This window comes from Microchirus variegatus (genome assembly GCF_963457635.1).
Source record: "Microchirus variegatus genome assembly, chromosome: 4".
NCBI classification, from domain to species: Eukaryota; Metazoa; Chordata; class Actinopteri; order Pleuronectiformes; family Soleidae; genus Microchirus; species Microchirus variegatus.
The window spans coordinates 14213995-14240494 of record NC_139805.1 but is presented as its reverse complement, the minus strand read 5'-3'; the positions used below and the strand labels follow the sequence as shown (position 1 = coordinate 14240494).

Genomic DNA, 26500 nt, shown 5'->3' with positions numbered 1-26500 from the left:
TCCAGGTGTTCTGGACGTTAGGAAAGAATCAATCAGCTGCAGAAGCAAATAAGCTGTGGCCTAGTGGTTAGGGCTTCGAGCTCGAGACCGGAAGGTAGCCGGTTCAATCCCCGACCAGTCCGCAGCTGAAGTGCTGTTGAGCAAGGCACCTAACCCCCTCACTGCTCCCCGAGCGCCGCTCACTGGCATGGCAGCTCACTGCGCTGGGTTAAATGTTCTACACCTCACTGTGTGCTATGTGTGTTCACTAACTCACTGCAGAATTGAATTTCCCCTTGCGGGACTTAAAGGGTTCTTAATCTTAATCTTAATCTTAATCTAATATCAGCGACTGAACAGCTCTGTATTTGTTACGTGACTATAAACCTGAGTCTAATCACAGTTTGTTCCATTCAACGTGCCTTTGTGCGCCGGGACATTGAGTGAAGATAGAGAGACGTGAAGATGATGATACAGATAACTTTATTTATTCCCTTAGGGAAATTCACAGTTTCCACAGTTTCACCAATCCAGAGAGTACGAGGAAACGTGTGGGAAAGAACGTTCAAAGAAAACTAAAAAAAAAGAAGAAATAGGTGCAACAAGTAGAGCCAACTGGTCTAAAAATAAATGAAAATAAAGGGAATAAAAAAAATAGTGATAAATACTTAAACATACACACATAAATACATACAATAAATAGATGTAATGCACATATCCCTTAGCCAAGTTAAGTTAAGTTCAGTGCAAACTTAACTTAACTTCACTATAGTCTACACTGTTACTTAAGGGCTGTTTATTATAGAGTGGTGAAAGAGCGCTTTGGGCTCAGAAAGTCTATAAGATAATATAAACAGATATATGATAATGACTGCAGGCTCAGAGCAGAGGCACACTTTCACTTATGTTCAGACGTGTCTTTTTGTTACCATCATCCATTCAGAATTCCTGATAAGACTTTTAAGCAAAGTTCTTCCCATCAGTGTGTGTGTATGTGCGTGTGTGTGCAGGTGGAGTCACTCTGCTTTAAATAGAGGCTGCAGAGGAGGAGCGCACATATAACGGTCTGAGGAGATTCAATCAGAGACAATCACATCACTCTCCCTCCTTTTGAGGAGAAAACATTTTCATTTATCTATTGCTATCGGGACAAATTTGACCTGCTGTCGTGATGGCCAGCTCTGGGATTCAGCTGCTCGGCTTCTTCCTCTCGCTCGTCGGCATCTCTGCCACTGTCGCCGCCACGTTCATGGTGGAATGGAGGAAACAGATGGAGGGAGAATATTTCCGCGTCTATGAGGGACTGTGGATGAGCTGTAGTGGAGAGGAAAGGACCACATGTCAGTATCACGAGTCCGTCCTGGAGCTGCCCAGTAAGTAATATTATTATTATTATTATTAGTAGTAGTAGTAGTAGTAGTAGTAGTAGTAGTACTATTATTATTATTATAATTATTATATTTTCAACAGCATGGGAGTGCTGCTCCTCCAGACACCAGGCACTGCTCATTGAGATTCCTTTCACTGACATTAAGTTACTATAATTAGACAGAATGCGTCTCTTTGGGCTGACACGAGTTGACCTTATGACAATGTGGGATTAGGGATTGTTACTTTTTCTATAACAGCTTTCACTTCACACTCGCCTGTCACATTATTAGGTACACAGGACCTAATTCATTAATTAAATGTTTTCAGATCTGATTTGGGCTACAAATAACTAAAGATTGTTTTAAGTCCATAAAATGTCAGAAAATGTTGATCGGTGTTTCTCAAACCTGGAAAAGATGATGTTCTTAAAGGTTAAAAAAAAAAAAAAAAAAATTTATTCAGTTTTAATGATTTCTTTGTTATGTGGAGCAAAGAAAGTAGAAACTATTCACATGTTGGAAGCTGAAAAGTCAGAAAGCTTGTTTTTATTCATGACATTCAAACTTTTTTAATTGATTATCAAAATAGTTGATGTTTACTTTTATAATCGATTAATAATTGAATAAAAGTGCCATTACCCTAGAGTTAACATGGCTCTTCCTTCCTTCCTCCTTCCTCCCTCCCTTCCTTCATTCCTTCCTTCCTTCTCCTGACCTCTGACCAACAGTATGTCACATTCAAAGTCACTTAAATCACATGACGGTTCTCAGTTGTCCAGGTCATAGTCATCTTCTAAAGAATCACTTCCCCATTTACAGTATTTCACCTTTATCTCCTATCACGTTGGTGTTACTGACTCAGTCAGTCTCTAATATGTCCAACACTGTCCCAACAGACCGTGTCAGTGCTGTAATGTCTGTTACTTGTGTTCCTCCAGGAGAAATCCAGATTACCAGGTCAATTATGATGCTCAGCATCTTCCTCTCCACGATGGCACTGATGATGTGCACAGTGGGAATGAAGTGCACGCGCTTCATGGACGACAAGGCGACGAGCAAATCCACAATAGCTATGGTGGGAGGAATCCTCATCATGATCTCAGGTGTGTTCAGCAGCATACTAGTTCATTTATTCATCAAAACAACTGGCAGAAGTCCTTTATTTATTGTTTTTCTAACCCCTTTCTTAATATCATGATTAATATCTTTTAAGGGCAAATCCTCCATAAAGCAAGGCCCTCAATCCAAATGTTATCTTTCAGTTGTATTCAATGTCTTTTATTTAATCCGTCTGTACTTTATTTATCATACGACTGTAGTCGTTTTAAAGTGCTTTACAAATAAAGTTGGATTGGATTGGATTATTTTAACGGTCCATCCATCTAATGGTGAGAATGCAGGTCGTAATAACTACGTGTGTTAAAATGTGAAAAGCACACTCTGGCTGTTTGTCCATTCAGGACACAGTAGAGCAATGTTGGTGCAAGATGGCAGCCTTCATAAGGCAAGACCTCTAAACCAATTCCAAATGATCTATCCATATTTTACACAGACAAACGTTTTGGTCATATATTACATGTTTGCGTGTAGATCATCCTACATGTAACACATTCACTCATTAACAATGAACTGTGTGTCTCCTCAGGTTTACTGACGATCGCCGTCACCTCCTGGTATGTCAAAATGATTGTTGAGACCCTCCATTCCTCCCATCACCTGCAGAAGTTTGAGTTTGGTAACGCGGTGTTTGTCAGCTGGGCTGGCGGCCTGCTCATGATGGCCGGGGGAACTTTCCTGAGCTGCCGGAGATGCTCGCGGTCGTCCGAGTTGCCCGTGTCCAACCACCACACTGACCACTTCCTGCCCACCACACACTCCAAGTCCAACTATGTGTAGTCAGGAAGGGTTGGCACAATCCATGCAGAGGTTAATATTTAGGGGGCAGAAACAGTGTGCGAAAATGTCCATTAATAATTAATAATCTCCCATTTGTTGTGCAGTACTGCTTCAGCACTCCAGGTGCCACCCCAGATGTGGGCTTGGGCCTTTTCCACAGCGCCATTTGGAAAGCAATTATTTAGAACATTAAAATACAAAATTACAAATAAAATAATTTCCATTTTGTCTGGTTAAAAGGATAAGAAAGCATGCACATTGTATTAAGTTTGTAGATCATATATGTAAAACTGAAATTACATAAATCTTTAGGAAAAAAACATTCACATTTTCCAATTACACTGTAACATGTTTCAAAAATGTTCAATGAACAGAAAAAAAACATGTTCTTTTTGTTTAAACATAAACAAAAACTTGACACGATCTATGCAGTTTTAACACAAAAGGTTAGGTTTTTGTTTTTTTAAAGACCCCCCTCAAATTTAGCCTTTGAGGCTTTCAGGGGATCTTGAACGTTAATCAGGGATTCTAAACCCCCCTGTATTTCGCACAGTGGACAGAAACTGTGAGATTAAATAATTACAAATCATTTGTGCGTTTTAATTCAAAGAATGAATTCAAATTCAAAGTGTTTTAATGTTGACCTGTTTGCAAATCATGCCGTTTCTCTTCACAACGACGGCTGAAGAACATTTGTTTGAAGAGTTTACGGTGAACAAAAATGTTTCTGCACTTTTACAGTCTACTGTAAGTAATTTCTTTTTTTTTCTGTTTAATTTTACACTATTTTGTTTTTGTGTAACTCCTCCAGTTGTTGTTGTTGTGTTTTATTATTGATGCAATTCATTCTATGCAAAGTTAAAATATGTACAGTACATTTTGAGATAAAAAAAAAAAAGAATAAAATAATTTTGTTTTCATTGAGCTGGATTAGCTAATGTTCCACTCCACTGCAACACAATCATAGTTTACATTATTTTAATTAATCATTACAGAACATGGTATTATAAACTGTAAAAAATTAATTGAACGTATATTGACGTACTGTGAGAACAATTTAGAATTGTATACTTTAGTTAAATAATAATAAAATAATAATTATAACAATATGATAAGACAAATCTTAATTATAGCATATATACATATATGTGTATATGTATATATACATAGTATATGCTGTTCATTATTATGCTGCACAATGACTTACTTTAGAATATATATTGTGATTGTTGCTGCATTCACTTTTTTTGTTTTTCTGCTGGTAGCTTATCAACAGTAATTAAACTTTATTTTAATTAGAGTTTAATTTAAGCCAAACAAATCTGAATCTATCAAGTAACTAATAAATAAAGCTAAATAACAAACACAATATACTGTATAACATTCACATAATGACAATAAAGTAATAGAATTAGTTTCATGAAGTAAAAAGTGCAGTATTTCCCCCTGAATTGTATTGTGATAGAAAGTACCTCAAAAACACGGAGACAATTACGTTGTTGTTTGTTGATTTAAACATATTATCACATGTTATATTTAGTCAAGTTTGACCTGGATTTGGTTGAGTTTTAGTGATAAGACAAGACCCTGCTGATGATGGTGTTTGCTTTGCAGATCCTGCTGCCAAAAGACCTCCAGCATTCTGCTCATTAGAGCTTTGCTGCCACTGAAACAGTTTCCTTCCTCTCTTATCTTCCATCATTTCTTCACTCTTTATATAGCTGATTGTATTTAAGGGATGTTGTTAATCTGCTACCAATGTAGAGCGTAGAGTAGAGCACTTACTGGAAACGGAGCAAGAACTTTCTGGATAAATGGAGTTATGTTTTTAAATCCATATTCACGGGAATAGGGCAGGAAATGGGTCATATGTCATTAGGGAAGTTTAATCTGTAGAGGAGGGAAATTCCCCCTTTCACTTATTGTCGAAAGGAGGGCATTTCTGTAGAAAAATACCAGGTGTGTTGGAGCCAAGAAAACGCACATGCACACAATGCAAACTCCAGGCAGAGAGGCCCTCGGACCAACCAGGATTTGAACCAGTGACCTTTGTGAGGCAACAGTGCTATACAGTATGCTCAGTATTTAAAATGTTTAAAAACTATCTCAGAAGATTACATTTTTGTAACAATGATGCAAGTAAAATAGTTGTTTACACAGAAACATGAATCCTCAGTCAGTGTGTGGATCGCTGTGTTGGGCAGCCCATAGCCAAGTGAAAAGGGAACTTATAACTGGAGGGTTACAGTCCCCAAAAGGTCAAAAAAGGTACCCTAACCCCCATGGCTCCCCGGGAGACGATCAGTGGCTGCCTGCTGCTCCTAATTCTCTTAAGGTTTCTGGTAGAGGATGGGTTAAATGCAGATAAGGAATTTCCCCAGTGGGGCAGATAAAGGACTCATTTAATTTCTCTCGTCATCATGCCTATGTGTCCTTGGATAAAACAACAAACACCAAATTGCTGCTGATGGCTGTTCCGTCACGCATGTGAATGAGAATGACAGATGTCTGATAGAAGAAGTGACGCAGATGATCTCGATCAGTGCTCAGCAATTGGTGGCCCGTGGGCCAAGACTGGCCCACCAACATCAGTATAGTATAATAAACGCACTGCTGTTGTCATGGGCAGCCAGGTTTGGGAAGTAAATGTCCGTAAAATAACTCTTTGCACTGGGTTAGGCTCAAGGAAGAAGCTATAATTCTTAAAAATGTAAATGATGCACAGTAAATATTAACTGTATGAGTACATATCTATCTCATTGTCAGCTGAAGGCAACAAATGTGTTTTTTTTTATTCTGACTGAAGATGTTTTAATGCAGTCTGAAGAAGATATATTTCAGCCCAATATTCAATTGCTTAAAAAAAATTGCCCTCCCCCTCCACATTTCTCCAGAATTTGGTTGATCACCTGTTGAACTTCAAAAAGAGACATTCATGTTAAGTCTGTTGAGCTTTTAAATGAATGAAATGAATCATACTTATCTCAGTAAAAGTTTCATTTATTTACACTCATGGTGACACATACATAAATAAAATAATGTCTTTATCTGAATCTTGCAGATAAAAATACAGTATCAGTATTTAACATATCATTATAGTGTGAGCTTTTCAGCAGGGTGTTTACATTATTCTGCAACACTGGGTGTTACAGATGCATGGTAAACCATATTTAAATGGGTTTTCTATGTTTCAGTGCTCATGTTTGTACCATTGAAAATGAAATGCCATCCAAACTGTCTTGCCTTTACTGCCCCCTAGTGGTAAATTGTGTTATTTGTTTTCAGATTACGTTGAAAATCAAGTTAGTGTTTGCACTCAAACTAAACACAATTTGAAATCATTAAACCACATAGAATGTGTTTACATTTTACAGCTGAGTTAAGTTTCACAGAATTGCTGACACCTGGAATTACAGAGATTAGCCACTTTTCGCACGTGTTGTTGTCCTAAAGGACAGACACGATCAGAAAATTGTTCAACTACCATGTGACTAAAATATCACAATCAGAGCACACATTATTGAAGTGCTGTGACTAAAATACTGAAGTTTCCAGAGGACGATTAGAATAAATAAAAAGGCACACAGGCAAACATTATGCAGCTCATCTGACACAGGGTTAAAACAGAAGTGTCCATGGTTTCACAAAATCAGTCTGTCCTTCTCATGTGCCTGTCATGCTAAATATTAAATAAATATTCTAATTTCAATAAAATAATATAATCACACAAGTGCTTCCTGTGTGTACTTTTCCCAATATATGGACAATAAAATCGTACAAAATTGAAAGTAAAAAATACTTTCTGAAGTTCTTCATCATTTTTAACCTTCCATTTATTTTCTGTCACCTTTTTAAGGGAAATAACTAACCTGATAGCACTTTGAACAAAGCTGCTGGAACAGAAGTGCATTCAATGGCTCACAATAGAATTAAATATAATTCATAGAAGTGATGGTAATGGTGTGGTGGTGGAGGTAGGGTTCAGGTGCAGGTGACCCGGGATGAGACACTCGTATTGTTGAAGGTGTCCCTCGGGACAGTTCCTCTTTCTGGTCCACCTCCTTTTCCAGACCAACTGGGAAACGACTGTTCGTGTAGACGCCGGAGTCTCTCGGCCTGGAAATACGTGTTTTTCCTGCGCCGTCAATGATTTCCACCTGTGCCCGAGCTCTGCATCAATGCCTCTGGACGTCAGCTCGGCCACAACTTGTGCTCTCTGCTCCGTCATGAACAACGTGAAGGCGTTGGGCGGCTTCTTGACGTAGGGCTGCTCCCGCTTGTCTTCCTGCTGCATGTGGCGTCCGGTTTGGGGCTTAGGGCGCCGGTTCAGTGGAACAGCAGCACCAGGAGGAGGAGGAAGAGGAGAGAAAGTGACACACGCCTCTGGTGGAAGGCCGTACACTAGCTCTCCATTTATCACTCCAACTGGAACCATGTTTGCAAACATGTTTGCAGGTTGTGACATGATTGGCACGGTGTTGAGCTGGTGTTTTAACCACGGCACAGCTGGGTCCGTGGGTGTAGGAGGAGGACTCGGGTAAGACAACAGGTGAGGCGCTACAGCCATGGGAGGAGCTGTAGGCGGAGGGTGGTGGTCAAGTTCAACCCACAGGTCAGCAGAGGCAATGGGAGTAGGTGGTGAGGTGCTTGGTATCTCACTCAGCAGGTCGTCTACCAGTGCCTGGAGGTGATGGTCTGTTTGTAAGTTGGCAATGGTGAACTCAAGTTCTGTTGTGAAGTCCATCTCTGTGCCGATTCACTCTCTCGTTCTCCTTCCAGAACTTTCCAAGTGACAGAGCGGACTGAGAGCTGGAGCTCTCACAGCGGACCAACGGTCGTGTATAACGGTAAGGTGCGCGCGCACTTTACGTGTACGTCATCATCGGTCAGACCAGAATTACGATCATTTAAAAAAAACACACACACAGCTGAGCTAGCTAGCTGCTAGCTTACCGAACTACGCGGTTGTGGTGAACTGATAATGTTTCTCTTTTGCGTATCATTATTTAAAGTGCCGTCTCGTTGTTGTTTTTTTTAAAATATAATTACTGAGATATTGTTTTTAAATGATAAAGTACACATTAAGTAACGATGAGAAATCGCAAAGTTAGCTATCTAGTTAGCTAGTAGCCTGCACGTTCTATAAAGTGGTTGTTAGGTGAAGACAACTGTACAGACTGCTAACACAAAGGCATAACATATATTATCCCATCTGTAGATTTATTTCAGCAATTGGCCACTTAATGTGTATGTTCACAACTTCATTCAACTTGAAATTAATTCAAAGTGATTTTATTAATGTGTCATGATGGGTTTAATTTTGCCTCAAAGTTGGGCTAAACAATCATTTTAAAATCCAGTTTGCAATTTGAATAAATAAAAAGTCACAAGTGGGCGATAAATGCCCTGTGGCCATTCATGGTCATGACATTAAACGGGTGAAATCCCTTACAGGTAACCAGTGTTGACTCCAGAATGTAATATCATGTTAATTTTTGATAATCTTACAGTCAAATCAAAAACAAAAATAACTGTCCTTGTCCAACAGCAGGCAAGATCATGGGAATGCTGGCTCCTCTTAACCTGCAAGAGCTCTTTGAGCTGGCTACAATCCAACAGCCAAGGAGCATCTTAGCTGATTGCACGCACATGTTGTATCGTGAATATGCTCTGATGAAGTCAGGCAGGAGATACAGGGTTCCCCTGTGCAGACATAACCGGTACAGACACACTTTCATCCCTCTATTAGTTAAACTCTTAAGGCCTGTACATACTCTGCAATAATGTATGAGAGATGATGTGTCAAGAACAAGCTGCAAGAACTCCCAGACGGGGAGAGAACAAACGTATCTGCTTTTGAGTATGTACAGGCCTTTAGACGGATAGAGGAAAATGTACATCGTGTGTGTGGGTTGTGTCTACTTGCACATGGGTTTTCTGTTGTTATTCTGTGCAGCATTGCCCTTTAACCAAGCCAAGGGAGACTAATAAAATTAATGTAATTAAACCTAGAACCTTGGTTTCGCTCATTTGACCCAGGGATAACGCGTCCATGTTTTACAAATTCAGGCCACACTCTTTAGTCTTTAGAAAATGACCTGTTTATTTCAATACCATTATCTATTTTTCTTTTTGTCATTATAGATTCACACCAGTGCTCCTTTATGTTTCTGATGATGTATCAGCCGTCAATGTGATTCAATAGCCAATACATAGAAGAAATAAGAAATAACGCAGGTATAATTATAAAAGTAAAACATTTAAGTTAATCTATTTGTTTTATTCTCAAAGATTTCATTAAAATAGAAAATGAAGTTTTTGTTGCAACAAAGTTTGGTCAAAGCACTTACACAGTAATACAAGAGGCAAGAAATACAGATTCTGTTTTATCAAAGCAATAAACTGCCTGTCAGTCAAATTTCCTCCAGAGGGAGACAATACTCTTTTAAGTGAACAGCACCTATAAGACACACTGAAACTTTGAGGCAGTTTTTATCCATGACATGGAAAAAAAATACATCACTTTCTAGATATTAGTTTAATTTGATTATAAGCAAAATTGATGTTTGCAAACTATCCATTTATTTAATTATTTATTAGTTTATTCAACGTGGGCTGTGCTCATCATACAATATGACTTAAGATATACAGTTATCCAAAAGGCATGTTTCTCTGAAGCTTTGTGATTGCAACTATTGTGTATTTGGTGTCATTTCTCATACAGACACAGGCTTTTCTGTATAGTCACCTAATATGGAGCATGAATTAAATTAACCCAGTTTCTCATTTAACATCATATGAGATGAAATGTCTTGAATGGATTATTAAGATATTTTTTTAATCACAATGCTGTTGGAATAGAAATGTACTCATTTGTCTTTTTTTCCTGTGTCTGTGTTCAGAGATTCCCTGAAGGAGTGAGTGAGTGACTCCCCCACTGCTCTGCTGGTTGTAGACCGGCCATTCATCGCTTGCAGGGGAGGAGTCAGCTGAAGCGCAGGGGGGACAAAACAAAAATGTGTGTCCCTGACTGAAGTAGCGCTTTTTCCGCCCTGCCCCTGAGTATCACTGTGAGAGAGCAACTTTTTTAAATGGACTGTAAAACCAGTGTGAGCTGACTGACGGCCGATCTCGCAGTCTGAACAGAAGCAGAGGATGGATGGAAACCTTTGGCCGACTGCTGTCCTGTCAGTGGTGCTGCTGCTGACCGCCGACCTGTTGCCTTACTCAGCAGCTGCCTTTCAGGAGCCTTACGACCTTTTATACAACACCGCGGTGCAGGCGTTTTACAGCGGCGACCACACCAATGTGGTGCGCTACATGGAGGCAGCGCTGAGCAGCCACGCAGAGCTGCGGCACACCAGAGTGCGCTGCCGGCTCCGGTGCCAGGACCAGCATCCGTTTGACGAGACCTTCTCGGACCTGCGCTTCTTCGACGTGGTGCTCCGCAGAGCGGCGTGTATGAACCGGTGCATCGAGGAGCAAGTTGGCTCACAGTCCATGCACAAAGTCAGCGAGGATGTGGCACAGGACTTTCAAAGGAGGATTCCCTACAACTATCTCCAGATGGCTTATCAGAAGGTAGGTGGAGAGGTGGGGGTTTACATTTGGATCAGTAAGGTGGGTCTGAATGTGGACTATTGTTGTCCACTTACCTCCAGTGACATTCTTCATCAGCTGTTTATGCAGCTGCATTTCACAGACATGGCTGTAGAAAACTCCAGCACCTCACTCCTGTGTAGTTTAACCTTCAGTTTAGGGAGGGCTCACTAGTTGTTTTTAGTGCCCACTGCCTAATACTGATATCGGAACCTTGAATTTCTTTCGATATTGACATCAGTTCATCGGATACTTTTAACTCTTTTATGTCAACTTAACTGATACTAAGACATTCCTTGCTTGTGGTGGACATGAAGGCTTCATTCACATACTGCTCACATCTATGTGGTAGCGAACATATCTTACAGCAAGTATTTATATTACTTAGGGTTTACACTTTTCCTTTTAGGATATCCGATCCAGTGATTTTGACCAGTATTGGACCAATACCGAGCACCATATTGGCTCATTGACTCCTAACCATGCTAAATGATTAGACAGTTACGTTTCGGTTGTGGCCATAGACATGCTTTAGATTCTGTTTGTCCTGATCAGATCCTGATTTGTATTCAGTAGTTTCAGTAAAAGCTTTCTGACATATACAAGCCAGTTGATGTTGATGTGTCAGCAACATCTACTTATGATATTATGATATATTATAATAACTGTTGTCAAGCCAAAGCTGTGAGCAGCCTTACTCAACAATTAAACCGTTGAGTTTGATGAGATTTTCTGGGAATGTTGTTTGCGGGCCAAGGAAGAAGTCATTAGATGTTGGTGTTGATTGAGATATGGAAACTGAGCAGCCGTGGCTGAGGTTTGTGCTCCTTGAGTGCTTTCTCTAGCCTTTGTTGTTTTTTACAGTTAATCTTCTTGTGATTATGAAGATAATGTTTAGTCCTGACTGCAGCTATGTGCAGCAGTGTGGCATTAGACTAATTCACAGGATCAGTCACCCAATCACAGACAATTCACTCTGCAGATGTGTGTGTGTGTGTGTGCACTTGTTTCAGCCCTTTTGTCTTTTATGACTCCTCTGTGTGCCCTGGTCCATTTTAACACATGTTTTTCAGTTTTTCTTTGAGTGTTTTCTTTTACTCCATCCCACATGCAATATGTCAAAAAACAGGCAACATGTCCGCAAGAGATGACTGTTAATACTTTGAAGCTCAGGTAGACTTTTTTCCTTCCCCTAAAATGCCACAAGTTCTCAGTCTTAGCTGGTTTAGAAATATTCACATTCACTTTGCATTCACACACAAACGGCATTTCCCATGAAGATGACTCAGCATGGGAAAGTTCAACAGATAAAACAGAGGAGCGGGGAACAAAATGTAATTGTTTATTCAGACTCTGTGCAGCTTTGTGGTGTAGTATTTGTCTCCTGGGAGCAAGAAACTTTGATTTTTCTTTCATATTGTAAGAATATTTGCTGTTTTATGTGTCTGCTATCATCAAAGTATGCCCATCACACATAGTTATTTCAAAAATTGGAAGCTGCATATATGTTATACATCTGTTCAACAATATTTGCAGGGGTTTGTTTGCCTTTTTGTGTTTCCCAAACCCTCTATATGCAGACTATTATGTTGGACCTCTAACGGATGAAAAGGGTGATACTTGAGCTTTATAAATCGCAATCTGTATCTATGCAGGTGTACAATAAGTTGTATGACTGGGAACGGTCTTATCTGCTTTGTTACCTCTGCTGCACAGTCAAGGTCAACTTCAGGACACTTGGGGGAAGGGGGTGACTTCAAATTAGTAACTAAAGCCTTAAGCCATGGATGAATATTATTCCTTTTTCATCTCCTTACATGAACCGGAGACCCAGTCTGCTGCAGACTTCAGATCAACTTTCAAAATGCCTGGGTGATGACACACAGCTTCCACTTCTCAGTAGTTGTGGGAAGTTAATCGTCCCTGTCTGCGGGCAAATGATTTCTCAATTATTTTCTGAATCAGCACAGAAAGACTAAGAGCTGACGTAAAAGTACATGCACTCCTGTCTAGACATAAACATGGCTATATACTTAGACAAAGAGGGTCACCCAGCTGTCAATATATTATAAATAATGTGTTTTATACAGACTAACCCATTTTGATTTATCTGACATCTATCTGAAAGAAAAGTGGCACATTTGTGTTTTTTTTTCCTTACAGAACTGTTTACAAAAAACCAACAACTAAATGTTGGAGCAGCTCTTTAATTTGGTCTCCCCTGTGCCTTGCATTTCCTTTGTGTTGACATCTTAATGAGCTGAGTACGTACATGGCAGCACATGAAGGATGGGAGCTTTTATTTTGATCTTACCATGGGCAAGGAGAGGCTGAGGTGGAGCCCTCCTATTGGCCAGGCTGAGTAGAGCACATCAAACCAGACAGTGTGTACTCATGCATATTAGTGTCTTTTATGTGTGTTTGTGCGTGCAGCTCCATCATATGTGTGTTGATATGGGTGCGTTTGGTGGTGTTTGTGAAAATAAATAACGTTCCTTCAGTATTTAACATTCCTGCCTCACACACCCTCTTGCTGACATTTTCTGGCATATCGCTGCCATTGGGTGTGTAAGAAAAGGCTCCACAGTCACCAACTGTCCTCCGTGCTGAGGCTGCTGCGCATGTCCTCAGCTCACTCATCATTTAGCCTGGCAAATATTTTATTTTCCTTTTGTGGTCTGTTTGCTTTTCTAAAAAAAAAAGAGAGACACACGCCAACATCTGCAGGTATTAAAGGGGGATGTTTGTCCCTCTGGTGATCTGTGCCAGTCAGTACCTTTACATGACATTAGAGAACACTGAAGTATTATGTTAGTCTGACTGAAATGGCACCAAATTGAATTTCTCAAAGTTGGATTAACACACCTGTACATGTTTTTTTGTGGTTTTTCCCGCCCTGAGGGTCTAATGACAGAGGGTGTCACCCAAGCCAGTTCATGGAAGAATAAGACAACATTGACAAAAAACATTGCAAAGTCTAGGCTGATACATTTGTTGGACTGACAAGGAGACCAGTTATATGCTCTGTCAGCTAAAGAGATTACTATCTTATCTTCACGGTAGAAAGATTAAAATTGGTGGTCACCATGCTAGCAACTGGCTGCCACCTTAAACTATGGCGAATGTGAATATCACCACCTAGTATAGCGATGGCAGACACACTTCCATCAATAAATTGATTCCCTGCTAGTGCTCATATAAGGAGTAGTCCAATTCAACAGCATACCTCTCACTACCATTGCCCACACAAAGCAATATAAGGCCCTGAGCTGCCTTCAGGGGAAAAAAAAGATCCTTAATCTGACAGAGATCACTGTGCTGTGAGTTTGAGCCCTACATATAAGTAGTGCTTATTATCCCAAGTTATGTTTCAGTGAATTATGTGGGTCTTAGTAAATATGAATGAAAATCTGACAGTCCGATAGAAATCATGAAAGCGGTGTTGTATTTTTCTAACTTTAGAACTGTTTTTCCTTTTAAGAATCTGCCTTTTGCCCCATGAAAATATGCTAAATTGATCAGATTGATCAGACAGCCAAAGTAGATACAGAAGAAGATAGTCTTCTGTCTGACCGACACACTTACCAGTCAGTCATAACAAAGGGGTGCTGTGTACATTCTTTAAAACCACAAAACCTTTATCATAATTCCAGAGCGCACATCCCAAAGTTTCCGTAGATGCCAGATATGTCAGAGTGAATTCCTAACGGTATAAAACACACGACTATTCGGTTTGTAAAGTTTCCTCAGTGTAAATATACAGCTGCAGCGATGGGCTGCAACCATATGGTACATGTGCATAAATTATACAGTTACACCATATTATTGCTTTAAAATCCTTAAAGCTCAAAAACTGCATAAGATGTGTGAGGAATCACCATGCAAAGCCAGCAAAGGCCATCAGGTGGTTGTCAGTCACAGCCTGGAATATAAAGGTCAAGATAAAATATCTGCCACTAAACTGAATATAATTCTCAATGAAATTACATGATCATATTTTACTCATACTTGTGCAAGTGAAACATGCTGTTAAATAAAATGCAGTGATGTCATTTCAGGATGCTTTGTTTGAGTTGTGATCTTCAAAATATTATATGTGGAAAATCTTTTTTTTTTTTTTTAAATCACAAAACAAGGATGGCATCCTAATCTAAGTATTAGATTCAAAGTATTTAGGAGCCTCAGTTCTGAACCCCAGAGTAAGATACACAGTTGTCATAATGCAGTGCGTCTCATATGACTAGACTGTAATGAAGGTTGTCTGGCAGTTGACTCCAGGCTGCCAGAAAAAAAAATCAAATTTTTGACAATGATCCAGTCTGGAGTAAAATAATTCGGCTCATTCAGTTTACTCCTTGTTCTGAGACTAGACATTTGGAGTCATTGATGTAAATATTGCATCAATAAGGGAAGATTGTATATATACAGGCTCCGGGCTGAAATTGAAGAGATTTGGCAGAAGAAGAGCAGCTTTCGCACAAGTTCATTTGTCCTGGGATTTGAAGACACGATTCAATAACCGTACTATTATTATATTCTTTCGATAAACACCACAATGTTCAAAGGTGACAGTTTAGCTTAGGACAGTCTTGAGCCCAGTCCAGACTTGGGTGGATTTTGAAATCATAGAATTTTCTGTGTGTTTTGGATGTGAAGACAGGGAAAATAGAGGTTTTTGGCTTTTAAAGCCACACTGTGTGTGTTGTAAGTTTCGTTTACATGAGGTGTGTTGTGTCACTGCATCAAATGCTTTGTTAACTTTCTATTACACTGTGATGCTGAGGAATAGCTTAACTTTGTTTGTCTGTCCAAACTAGCGATTCTCCTTTACTGCAGCACACCATTGTTGTTTGTCAAAACGGTTAGAATGCTTCACAGTTATTTTGCTATTTGTTGACTCTGCTTGCTGGCAGCACTTAGTGTGCTTTCTTTTTAAACATTTTTTTGTGTTTTCATGTGGACAGAGAGAATTTTTGAGAACTTGGCATTTGTGGACAGAATTGTTTTCAAAATTGGAGGAGGAAAGACTCCTCTTTCAAAAATACCCACCTACGTGTGGAAAAGGCCTTAGAAACCTGCTGATGTTGTAATTCTTCTCTGGCAGATTTATCGCTGCTTATCCTCTCCTTCTTTTCTATTTCTTACAGAACTCATCATGTTTATTTTGCTTTAGATGTAAATCACAGATGTTATTGTCACCTCCAGCTGATCGAAGGCTCCAAACACAGAGCGTCTGAGCTCTGTCTTTGGGTTGGTGAGAGCAAGCAAATACTCCATCATTTGCTCAGAGGGAGGTGGGTTGTTTACCGCCAAGTTAGATTTAGAGTTCCAGAGCTTGGTGGGAGTGGGAGTAAATCTGAACTAGATGGCAGTAGAACTTGGTTGTTTACGCTGTCTCTTCACTCATGGTGGTTACAGAAATATGACACGTTGACAAATTATTAATTTATTTCTTTTGATACATAAAGCATAGCTTCAGGTGAATTTAAACGTCTCTACGATAAGCTAATATACTAGGTTTCAGGGCAATCAAATGTATCTTCCCTCAATTTTAATGCTGCAATTCATCAGTTGATTGACACTAATCATTGTTGACAGATTAAGTATGATGTAGTTCTGTCAGTTCAATGACTTACAGAAACATTCAAGTTATTGTCTGTGCTTAAAATGCAGAATGAAAAAAAGATCCAAGATGCTCTAACATTTTTGTTGAAATTCAAATACTCCAAGACCTTTCTCACGAAAAAAATAAACATTACTTCATCATATAAATCATATACATTTTGGAAAATTGAGAAAGGTTTGCACTGCTGCATTTGCTTTAATAAATCTAAATAATTCTCTCCATCCTTTTTGCTGGTCTCCCACAAACCTGCACTGGTGTTCTGACTATTCTCCTGACTTCCAATCCAGACCCAGACGAGGGCCAGACAATGTGGCACTTGACTGTGCCAAAGGTCTCCTGCTTCACTGGATTTGAACAGATAACGCACCAAAGGAATGTTGGAGCGTGCTGTGGCGTAACACACCAATATTGTTCTTGCCCTGATTAACAGTTAAATGGCTGCAGGGGAGGAGAAAGGAGGCTGGTTAAGGATTGACTCTTAAAAACAACCAAAACGGTGCTGTGACCTGGCATCTGTAAAAGTGTAGTTGAATTTAAACGGAACAGCAGATTAGCCAGAATCAACGAGCAGGGCTTTTTAATTCAAGTTCCAAACCTTCATTTTTGAATAATTGAGATATTTATCTGAATTAATGGATTGTCAATGTCTCAAGTTATCAAATGGGAGGATTTTGACCAAGATTCACTTCTGAAATCCAACCAACTGGAGAGCAGCATAGATTATATGTTCATGCGTGTTTGTATATGTACATTTTAGTCTTTCTCTATTTGAAGCCTTGGCAAGGACAGTTGCTGCTACTACAGATTCCTTATGTGTGCGTGTGTGTGTATTATTCTTTGTGTTTTGTGATTATCAGTCTGGCCAAAGACTCCCGGGTGTCTGTGAGGAGAAATCAAAGCTGGGATGGAAAAACGGGAGTTTGCCAGGCATCTGTTAAGCTTCACTAGCGACTTGAACTATGTGTTGGCTGCTGCAGGGGCACAAACAGAGAAATTACTTCTGAATCTCATGTTGTATCTTTTTATTTTATGTGCAAATGGAAATATTTTTTTTTTTATCTTTTGTCTTGTATTTTTTTTCAGTCAAGTGAGACTGAAAGCACAATACAAAGAGACTGACTGAGAGCTTTTTCTGGGAAGAAAACTAAACCTCAGGTTGTACCGATCGTGACAGAACAAAAGATTAACGAGGAGCAATTTCATGTCAAATCTGCAGTGGATTCATTTGAGAGAAAAACAACTTTTTATTGAGACATCGATTTCTGTAGCTCAGGCGTTCATTCACCTATGGGCTTTGTTATATACTGTATAGTAAACATAACTGTTGAAATAGTAGAGGGAAGTGACTGAGAGCAAAAGATCATCCTATTTAAGTATTTTACACATATGGTGCTACATTTTGACAGGACTGCTCAGATTTTACGCTCCTAGAGTAAAATTCCTCAGTTTTCCTAAGATGTCCTATGTCCCCCCCACACATGGCTTGTTCTGCACAACTTTAGGCTAAATTGTGCGAACAGCTCATGTTGCTCCTGTTCTCAGCAGATCATTTCGTGGAAGTGGAAAGTCGTGAGCTAAGCTTAGGTGTGGAAAGCACAAAGAAGACAGAGGGTGCAGGGGGTCAAATCTGTTGTAACACTGGAAAAAAGAACTAGTTTGTTACTTGAAATATACGCAACCCATTTTGAGTTGTTTGACTAAATTAAGCAAATCATGTGAAAAATGAATGATGTTTTGTCCTTGAACCAGATAGAATAAACTGAAGTCAGCAATTTATTAAGACAGGACAAGATACACTGTTTAAATATTTAAATTAACAATCCTGTGCCTTCAAGGGTTTTGTCAGAAGTTAGAAATGTGCACATTTTTGGGGCAGTTTTTTTTTCTTTTGCTCTCTTGACCCAGCAGCTGGTTCCTGTGAAATGCAATTACAAGTGTTGATTGTTTATCCAGATCTAATGACAAGCATAAGCAAGTCACAAGCACTGCAAGCTGTCGGCAACCTCAAGTGTGCTATTACTATGGTGACTCTGTGGTAAATATGTGCTTATGTGGTTAAGCTATTTGTTCGATAGTTGATAATGTCTGCGGTGAATAGAGTAAGACCAGAGTTGGTGTTACGCCACATAATTTCTGTCCTCCATTATAAATGTTGCACCACAGATCTGTTTATTTCATACCATGATTAAAACGATATCACTGTTGTCAGGATTCCACCCAAATGTATATTGTTAAGTTTGGCATAGTGAAGATGCCTGTTCACAAGTTGCACATCCCCTTTTCCTCCCTCCAGGCTGCAACTGCCAAAGAACAATTCATTTTAGCAAAGCATAACCTATTGCTTATGTTTGCCATTAGATCTCAGCATTTTCATATCATGAGATCCCCTGCAGAGACATAGTTAGTGTTACGTTGTTCAAGGACAGGAGAAAGTAGTTTTTATGAACCCGTGCTGACCTGACCTGTGGCCGACACTGACCTTGTAGCGCCTCCACATCTGGTTTAGTTCTCCATGAACTGCAGTGCTAAACAGTGTTGGGCACAAGGAGCCGTGGGGTTTGTCTACTTAAACAAAGGGGGCTTGACAGCAGAGGGAGAAAGTGAGGTTGAGGCTGGAATGTGTGCTTAAGTACATATATATTGAATATTGTTTTTTCATCTTTAGAGATCTTTCTTTGTGGCTCAGGTGATGAACCAATGAGATCACTTCTGGAAGAAAACTATCAGTTATTAATAATTTACCCAAACATTATTTCACAGAGCCACTTTGAACTGAGACAGTTATAAAAAAAATATGAATCTAGAGTGTCTAGACAAAAGTAGTTTTAGTTTTCACTCAAGCTATTTTTATCATATAGCCTCCAGAAGGTGATTCAGTGATTTAATCAGATGAAATACAAAGGTAAATGCGTTCCTAGTATCCTGAGCCAAATGTCCTTAAGGAATCTTTGCAGTAAATCCAGGATCTTCCTTGAACAGGAGGAGTAAATCTTTTTTCCAAATTTTCTTCAGGTGGCTTTAATAATAGGGTGACAAGTGATAAATAAGGAGTTACTTCTGAGTCAAAAGAAATTAATTATCTCTCTACCCATCTGCTAAAATGTAGCTGCAACAAATTATTAGTGATTCTATCTATTGTAGCAACTAACTTACACATTTCCTGGCCACTTTGGATGGCAGGGGAAAGTAGTTCTAAACACGATAATTATATCTTTTTTTGTGTGTCTGTGAAAACGAGTCACACACAGACCACAATTTATTATTTCCATATACAATACAAGTACTTTTTCTTATACCTGCTTATTAATAACACCCCCTTACACCCCCCTTTTCGGGTCATAAAATTGCCATATTGTGTCAGTCCTAAGTGTCTTACATGTGGATGGAGTTTCTTTTTGGCAAAGTTAAATGGAATCATTGTGCATTTCAATGTAAATCTGATTATCACAGACATGTTGGATTGTTCACGCACATCCTATTGTTCATTGGTGAAACTGTGGGATTGTCCTCTTCTGCACTTTTAAACATTCAGGGAGATGTAAAATAATTGCATTACTTACTGAGGCCCATCAGAGTATCTAAGTCCTTACTCTGGCCCTGAATTCTGCCATCAGCTACAAAAACGGGTCCAAGTAATAGTGTATTCTCAAACAGTTTTTTACAGTTGGCCTCTGCATGTTTATGTTCAGCTCTTTTTGCCAAATTAGTAATGAGTCATGGAAGTGCATTTTTTTGGAAGTTCCGTTTATGGAAAGCATTGAGGGGACTACAGAGTCTCCCAGTGGTCGTGCCCCTGCAGACAAATAAACATTTTGGCTCAGTGGTGATTTTGAGAAAACAACCCCCAACCTGTCACTTAAAGACAACGTATTACCCTCTGATCATTTACATGCAGAAGTGATCATTCAACTTGTGGAGACAAGGGAATATACTGTATGAAAACAGATGCTTTCTCCCACTGTAATCATGAACATGATGACACAGCCAAGGCCAGAGATGCATTCAACATGGAGAAAAGAGATTTTTATTAAGTTCACAGGCAGTTTGGTGTCCATGCTCAGGATATCCAATGTCACCCTGGTCATGTTTGCTTTGTATGACGGAGCAACATGTTTACCATCATTTGTTGTTTTATCTTTGAAGATGTTTTGTTGTACTGTATGTGATTTGCTTAAGCCTCATGTTTGTTGTTCTAGTTATGGTGAATAACTCTATCATACGGAATAGGTCATCAGAAACGATAGGAATTCATCATAAAATAATAGATGTTGCCTTGTTTTGTTCTTTTATCAGTTGTGCTGAGATAAATAACCTGTTCTGTTTCTGACACTGACCAGATTTAAAAAGAAAATGGATTATCCTCTGGTATGTAGATATGGTCAGCAAAAAGGCTTACAGGCATCTTAATTGAATTGACAAAATACTTCAGGTGCTTTATACCAGCTCAGAGGTATTTACAGAATGTGTGTCTGGAAGTCCGAAACAAGTCCCATGCTGTCCTCGCCAGCCTTGTACAAAGACTTCAAACTTTTGCCATGCTTTAAAGTTGCATAGTATTATAAATAGATTATGAACAGTAGCAGTTGCCCAGTCTTGTTTTGCATTGTTACATTTCCACATGGACATATTTACGTTATATTCAACGTTGTATTTAAAGGTGAAGTAAGTAGTTTATAGTGACATCTAGAGGAGAGGCTGAAATTTACAACAATGAACTGCTCCTCTGCTCACCCCCGCCCTTTCCTGAGCGCTACGGTATCCTCAGCCGGTCAAATGTCGTCCTCGTCGTCTTTCTCCGTGGTGTGGGCGTACGGTCAGATACTGGTGTGCCTTTATCCTCTGTAAAATACGTGTGGTCCTCCATTCTAAACACGTAAAAAGATCATATCTCAGCCTTGTCTCGGCGCTCGATTTGTTCTCGGGTTTGTCTATACAGGCTCCCGTAGAAACATGGCGTCGTGGCAATGCAACAGTGGCCCGCGACCATGTTATTTTACATGACTTTTTGAAACACTACGAAAATGAAACAAAAAATATTATACAGCGACTACACAATGCAGGAGCACATAATATGTATACAAAAGTGGATTTTGGGTTATATAAACCCATAAATACTATGCAGTGTCCCTTTAACTGGTCTTTCAAATGTAATCTTTGTTAATATTTACTGACTCACTCTTAGTGTAATAATTATTAGATTTGTGTTTGTTTTGGAAACTAAAGCTGTGTTTATGTTTGCTGTGTTGCAGTCATGCGGTAATCCTCCAACAAACCCGAATTACAGCTGCAAGAGTTGGTATCAAATGTATTGTTATTTTAACAAGGGCCAAGTTAATATAATAAAAATGCACTGAATCAATAATAAAACTCAGTTCAAACGGTCCTGTAAAAATAATTATCCCACTGCTTTCTGAAGAGTCTTTTAACTTTTAATCGTATTTACAATCACAGACACCACATGGTGTACTGCTGGCAATAGTCATGATTGCGTCTTAAAACTTAAAATACACTGATGTGTCATAGTGCTGTTAAACGGTGAAGCAATGTAAACAAAGAGGCCCTGCTGCTGCGGCAGTATTCTTATCTCGGTGCGTTTTTTGAATTAAGCTTTGTGGTTGTAACATCCCTATCAGAACATCTGTCAAACAACCACCTCAGATTCTCACTGTTATGCTGTACATCCTGCTATTTGTTGACATGTGGATGTGTCCCCAGAGTTTTCTTAGAAACTTAAACCATCACATCAGCTTCTTCTTTCCAGTACATACGCTGAATTTGAATACTGTGAGGTTTAGACGGCCTCCCGAGAGGACTTTACATTTTTCCGTGGAGCCCTAAAGTGCTGTTGACGTGTTAGACATCCACGTGACTCCGATATTTCCTCTCATGTTGCTTTGCTGGCAAACCCGTAGCTCTTGTAAAGGCACAACATGTTTGCATTTAATGGTCTAAATAAGGCTGTACAAAGTGGTTTGGGTTAATCATAGTTGTTAAATCCTTCGAATATCTTCATGGTCAATGTTTGTGAGAGTTTGGTGTTTTTGTTTTCCCTGGCAAAGCTTAAATCAATCACAAGGTTTGTCGTGTAATTTAGTGAATTCCTTAGTTTTAACTATGGTATACACACATCTTCTTAAAATGTGGAATGTCAACCCAGCTACAATGTTGAAGAAAATCCACCATCAGTTTGTCACGACTGCCTCGACAGGAAAGTCTCCAGATGAATGAAACTGAAGTGCAGTAGTTCACCTTGAAGTTTGGTTTCCAGGCAGCAGCGGGGATAACAGAATCAATGAGAGGCTTTCTGCTCTGTGATGTGGCGGCCTATAGCTTTTCTTCATCAAAGAGGAATTTTATATGGTTTGGGCAGTAAACTGACTGTTGAGTCTGTGTCATACTGAGGAAATGAGTGGTTAATTCCTCAGGAGAGTCTGTAATTGACTTCGATTGGGACGAAAGAGAGGAATACTGTATGAATCTCTGTACAGTAGGACCATTGTAGTGCTGTGCAGAAATGACATCATGGAGGATAAACAGCCATCCTTTGTTATTAACAGTTTGAGTGGGAAAATCTTGCATTGAGTTATTCCATAGTGTAGATTAAAGTGACAATGCAATAGATGGCTTGATACCATTGCAGATACCAATATCACAACATTATCTGCTGATACTTTTAGCAGTTGAATGCAGTTATTACATCTTTTTAACCACCAATCTGTTCACAGCTTATTTGTGCTGATGCATCTACCTTCCTGTAATAACCAGCTATTTCAAAAGCATAATGATTCAACTGTATAACCAACCTTCTGCTCCTACAAATACAGCCTGGGTTTTTGGATCAGATGTTACCCTTTTCTTTTTGTGATAGAGATCCAGTCAGATACAGACACTGAATGTCATAGCAGCTCATTCCTGGGCAATTTGTTTCCTTGTCTTGACAGCTTTTAATATCCTGTGAACACCAGGCCACTTCTGGCTCTAGTTTGACTTGTTTTCATAAAAAACAGGACCTTCTTTTATTGAGGAATCATTTTAAATAGCACTGCAGTTTAGCTAAATTAACTTTCCCAATGAGGAAGCTCCCTCTATAAAGCAAGCGCCTCATTCTCACTCTTGGACTCGTGTGTGGTTCTGTGCTCACAGCTGCTCCATCACAGAAGTCTTTTTTTTCCTCTCACTTGCCAGTTTGCGGTGTGGTTTCAGTTAAGTGTAAGCATGTCATTCTTATAGTGAAGCCACTGCGTTTCATGTTTTCCATGCTTCTACTGTACGCGGTGAGGTTGAAGTGCAGTGTCAGCCCATAGGAGGCCTCAGCTCATGCTGCATGTGTGTGGAGTGAGAGGAATAGCAGAGAGGCTCAGTAATGGGATGCACAGGCGATAAGTTGGCCTCAGGCATCAAATCACTGCATGGGCAAGATTAGCTCATGTGATTTGACTTAAATGTGGAATCAATGATGCACTTCATGCAATCACAGATTTTCCAACATGGATTCTGTCTGTGATCAATGCTCTTCATAGTTATACGGATGAGCCACATTCATAATAAACATGTCCAATTTATTCAAAACTCTCTTAAATTCAGAACATGTGAGCGAATATAAATGCAAAACTGATGAGGCATCAAACCATATAAAGATGTGCGAGTCTCTCCAGAGTGTGAATCAGAACCAACGTCATCACATTTTCCTCGGGGGGTTTAAAAGCACTTGATTTAACAACATAACATCTAAGATGTGACAAAGTTTATATTTCTGTAAAATATGATAACACATTTACTCACATTTATTTAATATTTCCATGCTTAAATTTTGTTGACTCATCAGCCGTCATTCCAAACTGAATTATAGTATCTTTAATTAGTTAGTGGCCAACATATGCAGTTTATTCTGATGATTGGCTTATGATGATGTATTAACTGTGGAATGTTCAAAGGTCTTTGCTGTAGTCATCAGTCATTGTTACTTGACTTAAAATGTCCAGATAATGGATAACCAGTGTCACACTTAAGTCTTCGGGAAGAAACCCCTGCTCCGCATACTTTCAATCATGACTACTCTTTCTCTAATCACCTTCACCTTTGTTTCAACTGCTTCGTCATTCCCCTAGGCCATGACACACAGACACACTACAATTTGGTACAATATACCAAAAGCAGACAGTATATCACATGACTCTCCTCTGAAAAGTAAGACCTAGGGTGTCTATTATTAGAGGGATGAGAAGGTGAAACTGCTAAAGGAGCTTGTAATTCACAGCTGATAGTTGTTGCCGTGGCTGAAAAGAACCAGCCAGGAAGTGAAAGTGAGTAACTGCATCATCATCATCTTTCCCAAATGTCTCCTTTTTTTGGCTTGTCTAGACTAAAAGCCAAGTTTTCAAAGGAAAATGGAGCCAGCAGTATTTTTAAATGTCTTTGTTTTGGGGGCTCTAAAACACTGAGGTTATGTGGATAACCGGTGTATCCAGAGCAGAATTGATTATTATGAGTATTTGAGTATTATGAATGTAGAAACACATAACAGCCTGTTGTGTGTTATTTGATTGGTGATTATAGCTCATTACACACTGTTAATAAAAACACTATTATACCATTTCCTTGTTTCAGTTTTACATAAGTATCTTGTTCCAGTTGTTTGTTTGTGGGGCCAAATGGGCCTGAAATGAGCTTCCCCTCTTTCAAAGACCAGCTGGTGTATACCTATGTGGAATGCTTAGTAAAAGTTTAGGCTCATGATTGTCACTCCCTGCTTTGTATTATAGAGGTTGTGTTTTGGAAAAACTGCCCCTTATGTTATTAGGATGTTTTCTGATTCTTACAGAAGCCTCCTTTATGTCTCCTGTGTAAATCACAACATGTCAGGTGAGTTCATTTTTCCAATGATGCGATGGTGTAGTTCAGGTTTTATGAGGCTTTATGTCATTATCCCGTCTCGTGCCAGTTTCCAGCCGTTACTCCTCCTCACTATTCCTGGTATTGTAGCCCGCAGTGAAACCCAAAACAAAGAGCTGTCGTTTAAATATTTTGTCTGTGGATTGCAGTTGGCGGCTAATGAAGTTAATGGAAACAGCAGTTGTGGGTGGAGGTTGCGTGGTTGAATGCCATGTCACATCTCCAACTCCATCCTCCATGAACGGAGGAAGGGATACGAGACAAGCAAAGATATGTTTGGTTTCCTTCTCAGTGGCTGAGTGGGAGCCAGTTGTGAACGCTGAGGAAATGAAGTCAGTCAGATTTTTATGGAACCCACACCAACAATTATGATGTATTTCTTTCTTATTTCATCACATCTTCTTGTTTAAATGCATTTTTACAAGGCATTTGTCAAGCTGAGGAAATGACTGGTTCAGAGTCTGATAGTGGCAGTAGTAGATGTATCCAGTAAACTTTGCTTTGGGAGGTCTGGGGGTGTTTTTTCCCTTCATTTTGCTGGGGATTTCCTCTGCTCCCCTGGGGGCATCCTGTTATCTGAGCTGTGACTCAATGGAAATATCTCTTTCAACCTTTTTTCTTCCTTCTAGATTTCTACATATGATTGATGTGGTCAGTTTTTTGAATCGACAACTCCAGATTACCTTAGATCCATTATGCAGCACTGATGTAGTATTTTATAAGGGTACAGGCCAATGTTTAAGGCTGGATGATTGCCACTTTGTAACAGGAAAAGAAAAGGAAACACATTGCAAATCAGTCATTTGCTCTGTAACCCGAGCAGCTGTGTGTGGGACGACTTTGGTCTGGACAAGAGGAAACACTTTTGTTGAGGATAAATTAATATAACAGCTTTAACATTGAAGTTTCTTATTTGGTAAGGAAAAAATTGTTTTGAATCCATCTACTCCACAGATCTTAAATATCATCTGTTCAGAGTCAGACCTTATGTTTTCCGTTCTGTTATCAGTGAGGCCCTGGGATTTTTGGCAGTGAACCACTGGAAAAGCGGTGTCCAAGACAACAACACTAAAAAACAAATTTTCGCAGTAATTGATCAAAGCACATGTCCTAATGATAGTCTGGCATTGTTTGCTAA

General features: G+C 39.4%; 2 protein-coding genes across 2 annotated transcripts in view; both read left to right on the top strand.

Moving 5' to 3' along the window:
* Positions 1-1150: 1150 nt before the first annotated feature.
* On the top strand, positions 1151-3245 carry LOC310926057 (claudin-19-like; the record flags this gene model as incomplete). Its single annotated transcript, XM_083888157.1, has 3 exons — positions 1151-1352; positions 2288-2452; positions 2995-3245. 3 exons carry the CDS (start codon positions 1151-1153, stop codon positions 3243-3245), a joined length of 618 nt encoding a protein of 205 aa, XP_083744283.1.
* A 7128-nt stretch (positions 3246-10373) lies between these two features.
* The window catches only part of p3h2 (prolyl 3-hydroxylase 2), a 57720-nt gene continuing 41593 nt past the window's right edge, over positions 10374-26500 (top strand). The window contains exon 1 of the mRNA XM_083888734.1: positions 10374-10826. Within this exon, the coding sequence (XP_083744860.1) occupies positions 10401-10826 (426 nt within the window). The 5' untranslated portion in view covers positions 10374-10400. The remainder of the gene's footprint in view (positions 10827-26500) is intronic.